The sequence below is a fragment of the Toxotes jaculatrix genome, chromosome 14 (genome assembly GCF_017976425.1).
Source record: "Toxotes jaculatrix isolate fToxJac2 chromosome 14, fToxJac2.pri, whole genome shotgun sequence".
NCBI lineage: Eukaryota > Metazoa > Chordata > Actinopteri > Toxotidae > Toxotes > Toxotes jaculatrix.
This window is the reverse complement of record NC_054407.1, coordinates 13,342,648-13,360,302: the sequence shown is the minus strand read 5'-3', so window position 1 is coordinate 13,360,302 and position 17,655 is coordinate 13,342,648. Positions and strand designations below refer to the sequence as shown.

The 17,655-nt window shown below is 44.4% G+C and overlaps 1 protein-coding gene across 1 annotated transcript in view; it reads left to right on the top strand.

The window, feature by feature from the left end:
• The first annotated feature begins 1,532 nt into the window (after positions 1-1,532).
• Positions 1,533-17,655, top strand: part of ptch2 (patched 2) — a 29,590-nt gene continuing 13,467 nt past the window's right edge. Inside the window, exons 1-9 of the mRNA XM_041055631.1 lie at positions 1,533-1,715; positions 3,491-3,683; positions 12,786-12,975; positions 13,077-13,146; positions 13,246-13,337; positions 15,474-15,582; positions 15,714-15,800; positions 15,937-16,058; positions 17,041-17,188. Of these exons, the coding sequence (XP_040911565.1) occupies positions 1,569-1,715; positions 3,491-3,683; positions 12,786-12,975; positions 13,077-13,146; positions 13,246-13,337; positions 15,474-15,582; positions 15,714-15,800; positions 15,937-16,058; positions 17,041-17,188 (1,158 nt within the window). The 5' untranslated portion in view covers positions 1,533-1,568. The remainder of the gene's footprint in view (positions 1,716-3,490; positions 3,684-12,785; positions 12,976-13,076; positions 13,147-13,245; positions 13,338-15,473; positions 15,583-15,713; positions 15,801-15,936; positions 16,059-17,040; positions 17,189-17,655) is intronic.

The following is a 17,655-nucleotide window of genomic DNA, read 5'->3' as shown; positions in this document are numbered from 1 at the left end:
TCAGGTGTAGTTCTTAGGTGAACTGCGCTCTGAACTCATGAAATCATGCATGACGAGACATGGAAACTTTCCAAAAGTCTCAGCAGAGATAAGGGTGTCACACTGAACCAGGCAACTTTATGGTGTTGATGTAAAAGGTGCATATGTGGGGAAAAACATTCCTATGATCTTTTTAATGATAATTTTACAGGGACAAGGGACTTTTATTTTCTAAGACAGGGGTGTCCAAACTGTTCCACAAAGGGCCGTATGGCTGCAGGTTTTTGTTCCAACCAAGCAGCAGCACACCAGACTTGACTCATTTAATCAACTGATTTCAGTCTTCAGACAGCTGATTGGTCAAACTGTGTGCTCTTCATTGGTTGGAACAAAATCCTGCAGCCACACGGCCCTTTGTGCAACAGTTTGGTCACCCCTGTTCTAAGGTGTAAGAGAGCCTGTCAACCTACTTTTGGAACACAAGAGGTGAGGTTACAGCTGTTAGTGCTAAAAAACCTTTGCAGACACTTCTGCTCGGCACTGCCTTTAACAAACTGCACCCACAGCAAAGACCTGTGAGAGTTAAAATGTCCTTTGGGTGTTCTGTAACAAATGTAAGGCTCCAAAACCTCATCAAACATGAGATGCTCTGATGTGATATGAGACGTGTTGAAAGATCTGTAATTCTCCTTTCCAAAAAAAAAAAAGAAAAAAAAAAGTGTTTACATTCTTGACTAAAAGGCTGAATTAACTTTTTTTCTCACACTGATTGGACAGTGCTGATGAAACAGAGACGCTGAAAATTGTGTGTGTGTGCCTGTCGCTGTTGCATCAATAGATGGCATGTGTGATTGCTTCTCCTTACAAACTGGAGGGCCAGGCCACTGGGAATAATGCTCGCAGAGCAAGTGAGGCGGGCAGGCAGCGAGCTGCGTGCGCGAGCGTGCGCGCGCGCGGCTGTGCAGAGTTTATTGAAAGAGTTCCTCTCTCCCTCCCCCACCACCCCCTTCTCCCAGTCCTCCTCCTCCCCCTCCTCCTCCTCCTCCTCCCCTCCCCTCCCTCCAGCCCAGGCAGCAGCAGCCTGGGTGGTCCCCCTCTCTCTCCACTTTGGTGAGCTGTTGCTTAGCAGCTAATAATAGGCGATGTTTGCAAAGTAATTTGCCTCTTCCTTGGCCAATGGGAGCCGGAGCACTTTTCCATCAAACCTCCCTTTTCAGGATTTGCCGAGAGGCGAACTTCTCCAAATGTTACCGCTACGGGAACGGAGTTAGACTTGACACGGACGGCTCAGACATAGGCTACTACTACTACTACTACTACTACAACTACTACTACTCCTCGTTGAGACGTCGTTTCATAAACTGTCGGGACGAATGAAGACTGAAGGATCTTTACGGATTTCGGCGCATAATGTTGGGATGGAGTTTCGAGACTTATTTGGCTCCAAGGAAGACTAGAAAACGTTCTTCTAACTTGTCGCCGGCGGTGCTGGATGCGCTCCTCTTCTATGTTGGATTATTGTCGCTTTTTCTGAACTCGCACCGATTCTCTGTCGCTTCGCTCTGCGCCCCGTTCACCCTCTTTGGACTATGGCCTCGGATCGCGGGGTCCCAGGGGCCGGCGTCTTTGGAGATTTACCCCCGAGTTATACGCGCTCCCAGCCGCCTGCGAACCCAGACCTACTCCGGAGACCCAGCTACTGCCACGCTGCTTTCGCACTTAAACAGATCTCAAAGGTGATACAACGCTCGCAGTCTAGTGTGGATTTACTATGAAGGCAGCTTTCATTCAGCCAGTAAATGTGAATGAAGCGTCTTCAAAGGCAGCTTTTGATTTAGCCGTTATCTAATCGTGAGTTGAGGGTGCATGTGGGAATGTAGGGTAGGCTGAAGAAGCAGCTCCCAAACTGGGACCGCCAGAGTTCCCACAGGGAGAGGACAGCGAGACCAGGGACAGTTCAGTTAAACTGTAAATCATTTAACAAAAGAAAGGTGAATAAATTGTCATCAGAGATTGGTGTGGACGACAGGAACCATATACTTCATGTTTACCGGGACAAAACCATATAGGCGAGAGGTCTGAGCTTGCATGACATTTTAGGAACCTGCTGGAATGAAGTGCTAAGAACTTAACAAGAATTTTCATATTTGGCAGCGTAGTAACTTTGCTGTCCATTTGAACGGACATCAGACTCTCATTAATTATCGTTTTTGTTTTTGTTTTTTTTTTTGGTTTGGGGTTTTTTTTTTGTTGTTGTTGTTAAAGCCACCGCGAGGGAGTGAGTGAGTGAGAGAGTGAGGGTTTGTTCCCAGATCCCCAGTCGAGTTGTGCGTGTTTTTGGCTTTGTGCAGGCAGCGGAGAGCGCACTGGCCCGGGGTCTGTTTGGAAATGTGGTGGGTCCTGTAAAGGAATTCACTGATTGAGTTTGATCTGACAAAGCATCTTTGGACCGCCCGGATGCTTGGACGTGTTTCAGCACTGCTGAGAGAAACCACAACACCAGTGCAATGTCTTCTGCAGCAGTGACATTTGTAGCACAGGGACCGACTGGCTCACACTAAAGTAGAGATTTTAACAGTTAGATTGAAAATGAGAGGGGAAAAGTGTATAATGTAGATTACCACAGGGAAACAGATGTCAGCTGAAACTACATTTGTAAGCAAGTGAATCATTCACTCTGTATTTGTTAACTCCCCTGCAGAAGTGAATGGAAAAGGCTTTTAAACACCCAGAAAGTTAACTACTAATATTTTCTTTCAGCAGCAGTACATTTATGGTGTTTACTTTGTGCTACAAACTCACTAAAGACCAGATTCATACAAGGTGTTTTCGTATAAATTGACACCCTTTTCATTGGATGTTCCATCGTTGTTCCTGAAAGTTTCCAACTTTCAGACTGGAACTATAATCTGATCCTTTTCCCTCATATTGTGGTTTCGTTGTATGAGTGAAGATGGTGTTTTCATGTTTGTCTTTTTCATATCTGTTTCTCTGGAGTCTTTGAGCTGAAGCTACGAGGAACTAGTTTCCCACATAAAAGTAATATACTTTTGTACAAATAATTGGCATAACTCTGAAGCTTAAATCATCTTAAATGTGAGGTGTCACGGGAGATCCTGTCCTGAGTCTGGACTAAGTTCAGGTGTCAGACATGACGAGGTTTTAGCTGGAGTCTGACAGCACACACAGGACAGGACAACATTGGCAGTCAAATCTGTGGTTACCTAGTTAGCACCTTAAGTTGTCACCATTTTATATAAAGCCTCATTTAAAGTTCTTCAAAAATTCCCTCTCTCTGAGTACAGAGGCATGTTTTGTCCAGTGTTTTTGGATGTTAGTTGTCACTGTGCTTTAGATGTGGTCTAAAACCTGCGCACTAGAGACAGAGATACAAGCCATGAAACCTGCCTTTTTGGACAACTGTGCACTGATACATTATTTGGAATGGTAACATGGTAATGATAATAATATTCCTTTCCTTTTATCGCCCTCCCTCCTTCTTCAAATCCAGGGTAAGGCTGTAGGTCAGAAAGCTCCTCTGTGGATCCGGGCGAGGTTCCAGGCCCTCCTGTTCTCTCTGGGCTGCCACATCCAGAGACACTGTGGGAAGGTCCTCTTTATTGGACTCTTAGTATTTGGGGCTCTGTCTGTGGGACTCCGAGTCGCAGCCATCGAAACGGACATCGAACAGCTATGGGTGGAAGGTGAGTTTGAGATCTCTCTCATTTGATGCAGCATGTGTTGCTCCTGAGTGATGTTTGTGTGAAGCAGCAACACAAACCTCTTTAACAAGTGCTGCTAGTTGTATAAGGGTGTCTGGTGTTGTGACTGTTCTTCGCTCAAATGCAACATCCCAAAGTGCATCCCTCAGATAAACCATCATTCTGTGTGGTCACTCTTAGGTTTATGGTTGGATTTAGTAACTTTTATACTCAGCTCATTGTAGGAGTTTGAATGACAATAGTGGCTGGTGGGAAGATTCAGGATGTCAGTGTTAGTGTCATCTCAGTGCCATGGGAGGGCACTAGGTGTTCAGTGAGTGACAGACTGACTTCTTGTCTGGCTGAAATCTTGACTGTAACAGCAACAAGGTTGAAGCTGATTTGATTTTGTTTTTTTTTTTTAGTAGTAGCTGGAAATTACCATTAAACGCATTATTTTTGTAAATTTCTCACTCCGTCACCCCTCCTTAACAGGAATACAAATTCCATATAGCTTCTAGACTCACTCCCATGTCAATAGTAGTTCATGTCTTTGTCTTCTGTGTCTTGCCAAAGGATTGCTGTATTCCTGAAGCTCAGCATTGTTTGTTCATGTCGGTTCATTTCTTAAAAAGTCACAGTTAACCTGAGAAACCCGAACACGTCTTTGACCCTACTGCACTGCAGTGTCATACAGACAAACAATATCTTTTTCTCGCTTTTTAAGAATGGCTGTGTTTGTGATTCTGCGGAAAATTCACAGACCTCCTGTCTTTTACCCTCTCTGGGTGCATTTTAGGTTTAGGTTATCTGTACATTTTCACGGGCAGAGGCAGCTTTATTTGGTTTTTCACACTGGCCAAATTCCTTTTAAACCCCCAGGCTTTCAGTGCCGGGGCTGATCCCCGCAGCAGATGGACTGTGTGAATGGTTAGCCATCTTTGAGGGCTCTGACCCCTCCCCCCTCGGCTCCCTGTGTGGTCTCTAACTATTCTTGGATTCCATTCAACAAGAGGCAAGCAGGCAGGCAGGCAAGCAGGCACCACCTCCCTAAACCCCCTCCCTCCCTCCTTCCCTCCTTCTCTCCTCCTCCTCCTCACAAGGAGGAAAATATAAGTGAATGCAGCTGAAGTTTACCCACCTGTTTTGCACGCTCTAAAAGCGCCACAGCAGTTGGTGAATATAAACAGACTCTATAGGGTTTTTAAGCCCACCATGTCACTAGAGGACGGGGACAGGCGGCTCCCACAGGAGCTGAGCGGAGGTGTGAGGAATCACACACTGCTGGTGTCAGGAGAAGTGTTTGGCGGCTGTGCGCTTCACATGCACAAGACTTTCAATAGGTCTCTCTATCAGGCAGAATTTAAAAAGAAAACAGTCTCCAAAAATGTTGTCACTGAAGTTATTAGCTTGAGGTTGGAAGGAAAACCCTGAATCTCAAGAAAAAACAAGGAACAAGAGTTTGAATTTCCACAGTCTCCTTTTCCTTTTGGTTTCATTCTGGATAGTGTAAAGCTTCAGGATTACCTCTTGAGCTAATTGGCAGAGCCGTCTCTTAAAGGAGATGTTTAGATGTTTGTGTGCCAGTTGTTTTGCTGTGGGATTGAGAGAGTTGAACCGGCGGGCTGAAAAGGAATGCTGTGCCTTTAAGAGGCCGTGGCCATGTTTCTAAAGTTTCTGCCTGCCTTGTTTCCACCAATAGCCCATTGACAAAGCTGCTAGGGCCTCAATGGAGAGTAAAGTGGTTCAGTAACAAGGAGAGGTTAGTTCTCCCTCTGTCTCTCTCCCTCTCTCTCTCTCTCTCTCTCTCTCTCTCACACACACACACACACACACACACACACACACACACACACACACACACACACGCACACACGCACACACACACACACACACAGAAAAACACACATGCACCATTGCACATAAGCCAGAACGCAAAAGGGAGGAATGATATGTTCGCTAATAAGACAGATGATTTCATGTTAAGGGACTCAAAATGTTTTTCTACATCAATTATTATTTTTTTTGGATTGTTTTTGGCTATATAACTTAACTTAGAATAAATGTCATGTCTAATGTAAACCTGTAAGCCATTCCCATCAGATCTGAAAATGAATCTCATCAAACAGATCCTCCAAATTGCAGCACAAGCAAAGCTTTTCCACTTGTTTCCTAATTTGTTCACAATAAACTAGCTGTGAATTGACACCTCATGTGTTAACACTGTGCCAGCATGGTGTAAGCTGTGTGTGAATGTGTGTGTGTGAATGTGTTAGGGGCATATGCTTCCCATCATATATTCATACTTGAAGCTGCCCCCGCAGTATTCACACATACACAAACACATACACTTGTCATCTTTGCCACCTTTGGTGCGTACAGTGAGCCTGGCCGCCTGTCTCCCCGCCTGAATTTCCTGACTGCATGCCCGTGTGTCTGCCTGTGCTTTGTGTGTGTCTGTTTATATTTCTACCTGTCTGTCTGCCTTGCTCTGTGAAGTCAGGCCACCAGGGCTTTTTTAATTGCTTCCTCCCTCCTATAGGACCAAAACACTGTGAAGCAGAGCACAGCAGTGCAGTCTGTGTCTAGAAAGAGTAGACAGAGAGAGTCAGAAGGTAATGGGAGGAAAAGTTAGTTTTTGTGCAATGCAAACCTGCATTCTCAAGCATACATTTAGAGTATACTTTCCTATAGTGACATGACAGCTTTTATTCATATCATTTTTTTGTTTGGCCTTCGGATACTTGTCTGGAAACCCGTGCAAAAAGGGCATGGAACAAAAAAGTAAAAGGGTTAATCATGCCTTCAGTCCTCACACCTGTGTAGGTGAGAATAAAAGCCACAGTATCAGGGTGTTTAGTCTGACAAGGGGATTAAGGACTATTTTTGGCTTACTGCTTAGTTTTTTTGGAAAGTGAAGCAAACACTGGCAGCCAAACAATGGTAGAGTCAGAAATATATAACATTTTAGCATTCCCAAATTTCCCTAAATTCAATATATGTGGTATCTGCAATACTGTAAACATTCATTATATCTTCTATAGTGTTTCTGCTTATGTATCCTGCCCATCTCTGAGAGTGTGAAAGTTGGTGTGAGCTGGGCAACGTGTGACCCAGCCTGTACTGTCCAGGAGCAGAAAAGAGAGAGATCGTAAAAAGAGGTGCAGGAAGAAGAGACGGATGAGAGGAGACACTCGGGGGGTTGGAGCAGGAACAGGGTGGAAGGTTTATGGCTAGCTGACACTTTTTTTTTTTTTTGTGCTTGTGTTTTTGCCTGTCTCACTTGAACAAACATCAAATGTGAGAGTGTCTCATGCATGTCTTGCTTTCACCATAAAGGGCCATGGGAGGGAGTCGTTTCATGATAGAGAAGTTGTTTGCTTAAGCTTGAAGTTTTAAGTAAAACCTGTGAAACCAGAGTTTTCTTTTTGCAGTGTGTTTGGATAATTGTTTGAAGTCACACATTAAATAGCAAGACTTTTTCAGCTCAGATTAGTCCCCCACATAAAGACCCACTTGAAAAGCTTGTGTGAGAAAGAGAGGAAAGAAATGGCCTTCATGTTAAAGTGGTGGTGTTTACTCTTACATTAACTAAACTCATCCTTCTTGGCAGAGTTTGGGTGATGCATGACAGACATGTACACAGACTCAAGCTGTCCAAATATGAGTGCAGTGAGACAGGTTCTATCCAGATAGCAGGCGCACCACATGTCCAATAAAGAGGCTTGTAGAAAGAGGATAGGAAAGGGGGAGGTACATGCACAGTCCACATAGCATGAATGCATAGAGGCTGAAGTGCTAGCTTAGCCAGCTAGCAATGAAATCAGACAAGATCTTTTGCAGATATGAGGAGACACTAAAAGAGTCCGGATGAGAGAAAACACCCCTGAGTTTGCGCAAACGGGCGAATGCACACGTGGGCATTTCGATGTTTGGAGCAGTTTCTCTAAACAAACCTCAGAGCGGCACAGCAGGTAAATGCTATAATTCATCGGAGCGCACACAGCGCCCCAGTTCAGACACAGAAAGGGAGCTCTATGAGGCATTATTGGAGGTGAATAGTGCGCGGTGGTGCCCCAGCTAGATAAATAAACTCCCAGCGCTCAGGGCCCAGGACCTCACTGGTAGAGAGAACAAACAAGACCAGAGTCAACCTGGGTCACTTCTAAATGTTTATTTCATCCCCCTTCCCTCCATCCTTCAATCCAAGTCTCCCTCATTCCATCCCCTTTCTCAGCACCCCCCCCCTCCCAACACACACACACTCTTCAACAGTCTGACCAAGACCACCCCCCAACAAATAAACACACATTGAGCAGCTATAGATACATGTGCATATGACAGGCACATGGCTTTTGCTTCCAAGGTACAGGAAACACACAAACCGCTCTCTACCTGTGTTTTTGAAGAGGCAGTTTTATTATTCTAAAAAATATTCATCATGTTAGACTTGATTTCAACGCAGCCACATTTACAGTGATAATATACCTTTATACTGTTATTTTGCTGCCAGAGCTTCTATAAAAAGGGCACTGGACTGTCAGACTCTTTGCCACATTGAATGCAACATCCTGAAAGGCTGCAATGCAGCCGAAAACGGGATAATGAAAACTCAATCAATATAGTGTGGCACCCTTTCTTTCCCTGCTGAAGAGCAACCTTTGTCTTTGGTCTATGCGAAATAAAGCGACACCAGTCACCTTAGAGTTTGCACCATTTGCCTCTGTCTTCACACTATGAAAGTATAAAAAGTAAAGGGAGAGGGAGATGGAGAGAGACTGAACATTTTCTTGGTACTTGGGAGGGAAAAAAGAAATGGTTCTTGGGCTCAATAAATTCATTTCTCGTCTGAATGAGACCAGCAACGTGGAAAAATTTTGCCTTTCAGGCAGGGATGAATGTATGTTTCAACCACACATTAAGCAGTATTAGCGGTCAGTGGAGTGTCTAATGTGACTATTTTTCACAGTGGCCAACACTGCCCATGATTAGCATAATTAGCAGAGGCAAGCCTATACATATGGAAATAGAAAGTGCCTAAATGCCAACCCTGGTGGAAATTTATGTGTGGTGGCTAACACCACTGGCACATCTGAATAGAATGTAAGTGAAACTGATTTTTCATGTTGTTTTTGCAGTTTTATACTGTTTTTAGGGTGTGAGCTCAGGGTGGTTGTTTTTTTCTATCATGGTGGGAACTGCTGGATTTTAACAGATTGAAAGTGATCTTTTTGTTTTCTTGTGGTCACACATTGATTAGTTTTTTTTTCTCCTTCTAAAATGATACAGCTGTCTTTGAGGATTGATGAACAGATACAGCGTGCGTGTGAAGACAAACACACACACGCACACGTTGTATTTCTATAGGTAAGATAGCAAAGTGCCAGCTTCTCTTTCTTGCCCCCAGCCTCACCCTCCCACAGCCAACTCCGGCATTGTTTTACAGGCTGGGAAAGTTTTGGTCCATTTGCTTTTGTTGTGAAAAAAAACGTTCCCTCTTTATTTTATTCTGCTGTTTGTTGGGTAACATCTGAAAGAAATTGAAGGGTTGAATGACAAAAGGGTCTGCATTCAGTCTGGAGCTGCTGTACTGAAGGATTGTATGGAGGAACAGCCCATCTGCTGGGGGTGCCCTGGCTAGGGAATGCCACAGGGCAGGGCCGGGGCTGAGGACCCAAAGTAGGGTACAGTCCTGATTCTGGTGGGTCCACATGTGACAAAAGAAGCAAGAGGTGTTTTTTTGTGATGCTGGGTACCAGGCCAAGAGAATATATTTCTCATTTGGCTCCTTAGCTGAAAATCAAAAGAAATAAAGGACCTCTGTTGGACACTATGGAAAAAAAAAAAGGGTTGAGAGAAAAAGTAAATGATGTATGGAAGATGGCAGCCAAGGGAAAGTATTCTGTCTTTTTTTGTATTGTTGCTACTTTATGGTGGCCAGAACTCTTTTTTTCCCCTAAATCTATCTTTTATCAATGGAGGTTCTGTGTAGAAATCTGCGGTACATTTCTTCTTGTGTTGTTATGCGGTGTAAATCAGGAAAAGGTCATTTCCAACGCAACATAGCAGGTAACAGCATATATGTCACTTACAGCCCTCTTGGGTCTTGGGTCTTCCTCCATAACAGCATGGGGCCTTTCAGAGGCCCCCTAATCCAGCTAATCTACCACACTGAACTTTGAAGGTGGCCTGGTCTGACCTAGCATGGCCTGGAACTGGGACTAGGCCTGTAAGCCACGAAGACAGAATAGAACAGAATAGAATAGAATAAATTTGAAACACAGTGAAGGTGGCCTTGGCTCCGTCCTAGAAGCCAGATGTGAGAAGCCGCACATATTTCACCAAGTTAGGGGATTCTGGGTGTTCAGCTTTTGGGAATGGAAGGGTCAGGTGGGGAGGAAATGACTGAGGTTGATGCAGACAGGGTCCAGTTTTTACACCGGTGCACACACACACATACGCCCGCACACACACACGCAAACATTATATTTGTACACCCACAGTCATGAAACCATGTCAGGGCTTGTTATGACATTTTTTTGCTTGCTTTTCACTTTCCCAATGTCGTAACTGTTGTGAAAGTGCTTTTCGTGGTGAAGCTAGTAAATGAATTCATATGTTTCACCCAACAGAGTCAAGTTGTTTGCTAAAATTTGTAAGACGGTGGTCGAGTTTCTCAGAAACAACCAATGAAAGAACTGTAGATGTGATTTAGACAGTTGTGATCATTTCTTTTTTCCATGTTTGATCGTGTTGCCAGACATGGACTAATATTTCATGTTACAAAATTGCTCATGTAATAAAATTACCAGCCACTGGGGTGTTAAAACCCCACACTCAAAGGCGCTTTCTTCCCAGGGTGGGAAAATTTCCGGGAACTGTCTCTTTAAGGCTGTGTGGAGCGCAGGCTGAGTGAAGGGAGAGGGTAGGGGGGGACTGAAAAAGAGTGACAAAGAGAATGAAGTAGAAAATGCGAAAGAGAGAGAAAAAGGAGAAGAGAAACCAGGAGATAGAAAAAAAGACAGATAAGAAAAGAAAGGTTCCTTCTGGAGTGAGTGGTGAAATGAGTAGAGCTAAAGTGAGCAGAGAAGCTGCGAAGCTCAAAGTTGGGTGGTTGGGGCCGGAACAGGGGTTGAGGAGAGAAGGCGAGAAAGAGAGAGAAGAGAGAGGACTGGCTGCCTGGGTGGTCCAGATGGGAGGAACGAGACACAAATAGCTATAATTTACTTCAGGAGGCCTGTAATTACAGAGCCAGAGTCTCTCCGAGCCACCCAGTTCCTGTTGGGATCAAAACCCCACGCTGCAGAGGTTAACATACGAAATGTCAAAAAAGGTTTAACAGATGTCAAAAAAGTCAGTGAACGGAAAGGGTTCCATTTTGTAGTAGCCTTTTTTGATTGGAAATCTGTGTGCCAAGGAAACTGAAACTGGAGTCATGGGGAACTGTACTGCATGTCCAAGGACTGTGCTTACATCAAGCCTCATCACTTCGTATATGTTCTTGGCAGTGTGAAAACGGTTTAATAAAAGTCAAATAAACTCAGAGAACCAGTACTCTTTTTGAAAAGCGTTTACTTAATTTTCTCAACCACAAGAGTCTCCAAAAGTCTTGAGGAAATTACTTATTCTACATCTTTTTGTTGTGGCTCCCTTGGAATAAAAGCTTTGTAAATACTTCTCAACTTTAAAAAATTTCTAGGACCAGATGTGCAAAGAATACGCAACAAGACCATGTCTCCATTTTGAGGTATTTTCTTTTAGGATGCACTGAACCAGACATTTAAAAAAAAAAAAAAAAAAAAAAAAAAAAGAAAAGACACCCGTGACTGCAAATACACAAGGTGACCTGATATTCTCAAGCCCCTGTGTAGGTAATTAAAGCAAAGCCTAGAAATATTGGAGTGTGTTTCCGAGGCCCAGAGTTCTAACCTGATCTCACACTTTCACGGCGTAGGCTCAATAGTTTGTTTTTTCTTTTCTCCCCATCAATTATAGGAGCCTGCTCCAGGCTGGGGGAGGTGCAGAGAGCGTGAGGGAAAGAGTGAAAGAAAGAAAGAGAGAGACAGAGAGAGAGAGATAGAGGCAGGGTCTATGGACAGTATGAAGAGGAGAAGAGAAATAGATGCTAAAATCCTAAAAAAAGGATTGAGTGCAGTGTAGTGCAGTGAAAGTGAGTAAAAGAGTGACAAGAGTTAGAATTAAGAAGGAGGTAGCCCTTGTTTCCAAACTTCCCCCTCCTCCCCCCCTCTCTCCCCTTCCCTCCCTCTCTTTCTCTCTCTGGGGTTGTCATGTAGTGGGACAGCAAGAGGGGCAGACGGGCCCTCTGTGATCCAGCGCGGCATGTTTCATGTCCACTTGGCACAGGCACAGATCCCCCCGGCTGGCAAACTCTTTTCAGGGCAACCTTCTGTAATTAGGGGGCTGGAGTCTACCACACAGCACAACATAGCTCCCTCTCTCTCTCTCTCTCTCTCAGTTTTTTTTTTTGCCATCTCTTTTCTGTTCATCACCACCTCTGACGTTCATATTTCTCTTTCTGTGAATCTGTTTACCTTACTTTGTCTCCTTCTCTTCTCTTTGTTTTCATTTAGTAATTAATGTCCGCTTAAATTTGTCACCCGAGCTGCCTCACAGATGGACATAAGATAGAAAAAGGAAGAAGAGTTCATCGGTTCTTCGTCATGTCACGTTCCTGTATTGGAAATGTCTTTGTCCATATCTGCTGCCCTGAGCAGAGTGGTATAGGGGTTTCCGGGGCATCAGAGCACTGGTTTCCTAACTAACAGGGCACATCTGTTTCACAGAAGGAGCCAATGAGAAGCTGTATTACTCATTTCTCTTGGCCAGACGCTGGCTTGTGTGAAGTGCCTTCAAAACCAACACTGGCGAGGGCCAAGGGCGTTGGTCGATGTATGTGTGTGTTCTTGTGTTAGTGCGTGTGCATATGTATGCACGCAAGACACTTTGTTATATGATCCCAATGTGTGTATGTGTGTGTCTTTGTATGTGCGGTAAAGAAAAATCTGTGCTAATGTACACAGGATCTGTCTATCTATATACGTCATGAATTCTGTATCAATTTATTGTTTTTTCTTTGTTTTCTAGCTGGCAGTCGGGTGAGCACGGAGCTTCGCTACACCAGGGAGAAGCAGGGAGAGGAGTCAGTATTTACCTCACAGATGCTCATCCAGACCCCCAAAGAAGAGGGCACCAATATTCTAACCCAGGAGGCTTTGCTGGTTCACATGGAAGCTGCTCTGTCTGCCAGCAAGGTTCAGGTGTCGCTGTTTGGAAAGTAAGCAGACCACGGAGATTCTGTGTGAATAATTTTCTTCTGGTTGGGCTTGTTTTTGTCAATAAAAAATTGTAAATGAAAATGCATTTTCTTTCTCGTAGATCGTGGGATCTTAACAAAATATGTTATAAATCAGGAGTCCCTATTATAGAAAATGTCATGATCGAAAGGGTGAGTTCACTAAGGAACAAACTTTTTTTTCCAATTTATTCATATTTTCCAGTGATTTGTGGTGTTTAATCATGCTTCCTTTCTATTTCCTGATCCCAGATGATTGACAAGCTTTTCCCCTGTATGATAATCACCCCATTGGACTGTTTTTGGGAAGGGGCCAAACTACAGGGAGGCTCCGCCTATTTACCGTAAGTCTTGGAATATTTGAGCCATTTTTTTTGCATATTAAAACATTTCATAGAAAGCCTTGGCTCTCCCTTTGCTGTCATTGCTTCCATCTGACTTGCGTTGTAGACTAGAGCTTTTGGAGGCGTCCGTAACTTTTAACACATGCTAGATGGAGACATACAGTTGGGCTTTCAGTAGTCTGTCAGTGGGTGCTGTGACTGACAGCGGCGGTCAGTAATAGAGTTCTTTTAGGGCCCAGAGAGGGACTGGAGGGGGGTGTCCTGACAGAGAAATTCAAAGAGAGAAAGTGAGGGAGAGATGCAGTGAGCGAGGGAGGGATGGAGAGAGAAGAGATGGCTGCAGCAGCAACTGGATGGTGGGTTGGTAGAACGGAGGGCGGGGAGGCGGCGGCGGAGGTGGTGGTGGTGGTGGCAGGGGAGCCCTTTGGGTCAGACAATGGTAAGCATTCTTTCAGTTTACGAGTGAGTGTCCATCAGTGCAGGGGCCCCGGAGGAGGGAGGGGGGTCGGCTTTGTCAGCTCACGGCTAACACTCGGCATTCTCATGGTAATGCCCCGGGCTCCCAGCTCCCAAGTTGTCCAACAAATAAAATGGGCAGTATTCAAGCCTCAAGTCCCCCGAGAAAGACAGAGAGAGGCTACAAGACAGTTAACAGTGGAGTCTGGGCGTATTTGGGCATTTGCAGATTCAAGGTTTTTTTTCTTCTCCTTCTTTTGGGGGACGAAGTTCTCTTGAGAAATTGAGTCACTGAAAAAGAGTTTTTTTTTTTCTCGTCAGCAGTGATATTTCAATTGAGTCCGTAGTTTATAAAAGATAGTTTAGATCATAGCAGATGTTTCTTTGCACACAGATTATTTGTTTATATTTCTGTCTAGAGCTGACAGCAGTATGTTGCATGACAAGCCAGCACATACAGAAACAAACACAAGTTTCCCATCCTTTGCATCTCCCAGTTGGCTTGTGTGAACGCACAGCGATGGAGAGACAGAAGGGTTCTTTGATGATTCACACGTCCTCTAAGTATTCCTGTAAATCACACAAAGTGCTCAACATCTGCTGTTATTTATTAATTGTTTTTTACTTGTTTTTTTAACGTGCTATTAAGTGGAACTTGTGGTCACTGAGGCCCGTGTTCCTGTAGTCAGCCTCCACTTCACTTCAGCCCTGGTTTTAAATGCAAAAAAAAAAAAAGTGATGGAGAGAGAGAAAGGGGAAGAGGGAGAGAGGCAGATTGGGAAAACTTCGGAGAACAAAGAGCAGCAATCTATGAAAAAACAAAAGGGCCCAGATCCGGTTCACTCAAGCAAAAACTAGCTGATAAAGGAGTGTGTCTTTGCGAGCAGCAGAAAAAGGGACCCTGGTATGTGGGAACAGGAGAGGAGCTCTCCTCATGACTTATTGGAGGGAGATTGAGTCCAGAGTTGAGATACTTTGAGATTCTTTCATTTCTTCTCTTTCTTACTTGCTTTCTTTGGGATACAGTGCTTAAAGGTCTCAAAGTAGTGGCAAATGTAGATATACATTATTCCCATTATTCCATTATTCCCATTATTCCCATCAGCAAGCATGAAAAATGGTTAATTTTAGGTGTGTAGAGGAGATTTGTTGATGGTAATATGGAGCAAAATGATAAATTTATCCTGTGAAGAGGGAGGAGGCAGTACAGGTGAAGTTCAAAAATAGGTTCGTCTGTGAACATCATACAGCAAATGGTGTTAAAGTCCCCCCTTTTACTTCTTCTGCCATCCCTCACCTATTTCCCTCCCTTCCATCCACTCTGCCTCTCCCCTTCCCTCCCTCCTTATCAAGATGTTCGGGAGGCAGAGGTAATTGTTATGACTCGGTGCAGGACATTGAGGAATGGAAGCGAGCAGGCAGCCACCCTGCCTTTTCCCTGGGCATTGTGGCAGCGTGAAACAGGATAATAAACGCTTTTTTATCCTGTATCTGCAGCTTGCCTCTTGTGTAGCCCAGCACTACGAGAGAGCAGGAATTAAACCGAACTCAGTTTTCCTGCTCAAATGAAACATTAGTAGGAATGCAAAGCCATGTTGCCTTGCAGGCACAAAGTCATAAAAGGTCTTTTACAGTTTCTTCTTCAAGTTATCAAGTCATAAGTGCGTCTTTGCTCTCCAGGGGTATGCCAGATATCCAGTGGATGAACCTAGATCCAATGAAGCTGATGGAGGAACTGAGTCAGTTCACTTCGCTGGAAGGATTTAAGGAGATGTTGGACAAAGCCCAGGTGGGTCACTAAACTACACACTGACATATTTACTGAATGAAAGACTCATACTCATGAACAGTTACTTGCTTACTCACCTACTTCAATACTTCCATATACTAAGATTTTTGTAATGTTGTTTATCTCGGTAGGTGGGCCATGCCTACATGAACAGGTCTTGTCTAGACCCCTCAGACCCCGACTGCCCTCTTAGTGCACCCAACAAGGAGAAAGGAGAGGTAAGCTCACACAAAAGAATACAACTTCAGCCATTATTTACACAGCAGCTTCAAGGAAATAAAGAAAGCGAGACTCAGAACTACAAATACACATAACATATTTTTGTCTTTTTCTCTCTGCCTTCCATTCATTCAGAGTCCTGACGTTGCTAAGGGTCTCCAGGGTGGTTGCCATGGTTTCAGCCGGAAGTTCATGCACTGGCAGGAGGAGCTGATCCTGGGAGGGCGTGTCAAAAATGGCCAGGATACTCTGCTGAGGTGTGTGTTTATTAAGGCGTGTAAAGGAAGATTAGACCCTGCAGTTTCAGGTGTTTTTGTACAGTACGTTATAGGTTTGCTCTTACCGGAAGATGTAATAGGAAACGGGGGGGCATCACTGCCAGCTGAGCAGGGAGTCAGTCCGCCCATCAGCCTGTGAGCCACCGTGACTGTGGAATCTGCGTAACCCCTAATGACCCACCAGACACATGCTAGGAATGCCTCGTACCGAGAAGGATCGGTTTCCTGCATGAACCTAGTCAAAGATAGGCCAATTAAAGATGATTGACAGCCGCATAAAGCCCCCCCACCCTGCTACACATTTGTTGTATAAGCAACCAAAGACGAAGAAGAAGTAGAAGTGGGGAAAAAACAGTCAAACTCATTTTTCTAAAGCTGACACAAGTCTCTTAATTAGACGTTCTCCAGAGTTTTGTTTTTTCCTATCAACTTCAACTGGATTTAAAAGCATGGCCAATGGGTCAGAGCCCAGATCATGACCCACACAGGCCAGGCTGAGCCTCGAGTGAAAGAGGATTCCAGTACCATCTGTAAGAGCCACACTTACTCTTGGATGTGATTTATGATCATTTCTTTCATATTTTGAGCAGCACTGCTGCTCACTGTGCCGGTGCCAAGTAAACCTGAGGACATCTGGGATCGCAGCCTGGAAACCAGCAAACAGACAGACTAGATAACACCTGCTTTTGGCTGTTTACATTGGCAGACAAACAGGCTGACAAATCCTAGAAGAAACGGCACCTGCTTTTAGCCATTCACCGAGTGGTGCGCTCCAATGAGAACAAGGGTTAGGGAAACCACGAACATTTAAACAGTCAAACAGGATGATTTTTAATGAGCTAGTTGTGAGATGGATGATGCAGTTGAGGTTTCAACTCAGTTCAGCATGCAATAAACCATGTTTAAAAGACTAGTCTGACATCTCTGATGTGTCCTAAGCTTACATTTGTGTGTTTTGCAGCGCGGAGGCTCTCCAAACCATGTTCCTGTTGATGAGTCCTAAGCAGCTGTACGAACACTTTAAAGATGACTATGAGATCCATGACATCAACTGGAATGAGGAAAAGGCTACCGCTATCCTCGAGTCCTGGCAGAGGAAGTTTGTGGAGGTGCGGACATACACACACACACATTTCATGTACATTCGATTGCATGCACTTCAACCCACCATGAAGAAATGGAAAGAGGATGAGAAAAATGAGGAGTGTGGTTTTGCTTTGGTATACACACACACACACACACACACACACACACACACTGCATGGGACTCATTCTACTGTGTCTGAATTCCATCAGTCTTCAGCTCCCTTGTAAAGCGAATTGCAGGGCAGTAGGTATTGGTATTTGTGTGTGTGTGTTGTAGGTCAATCATCTCTCTCTCTGTCAGAGCCCTAGTTATAGGAACAAGCTGTTGCTGTGATAGCTGACACCCACCATGAGGGTAAGGCGGGAGGGAGGGAGGGAGGGAGGGAAGTGAGGGACATGTGGAAGGGAGGAAAGGAAACAAACTGAAACTTGAAGTGAGAGAGACACCATACTTCTTCCTGACACATTAAAGAACAAGCACAGATCTGTT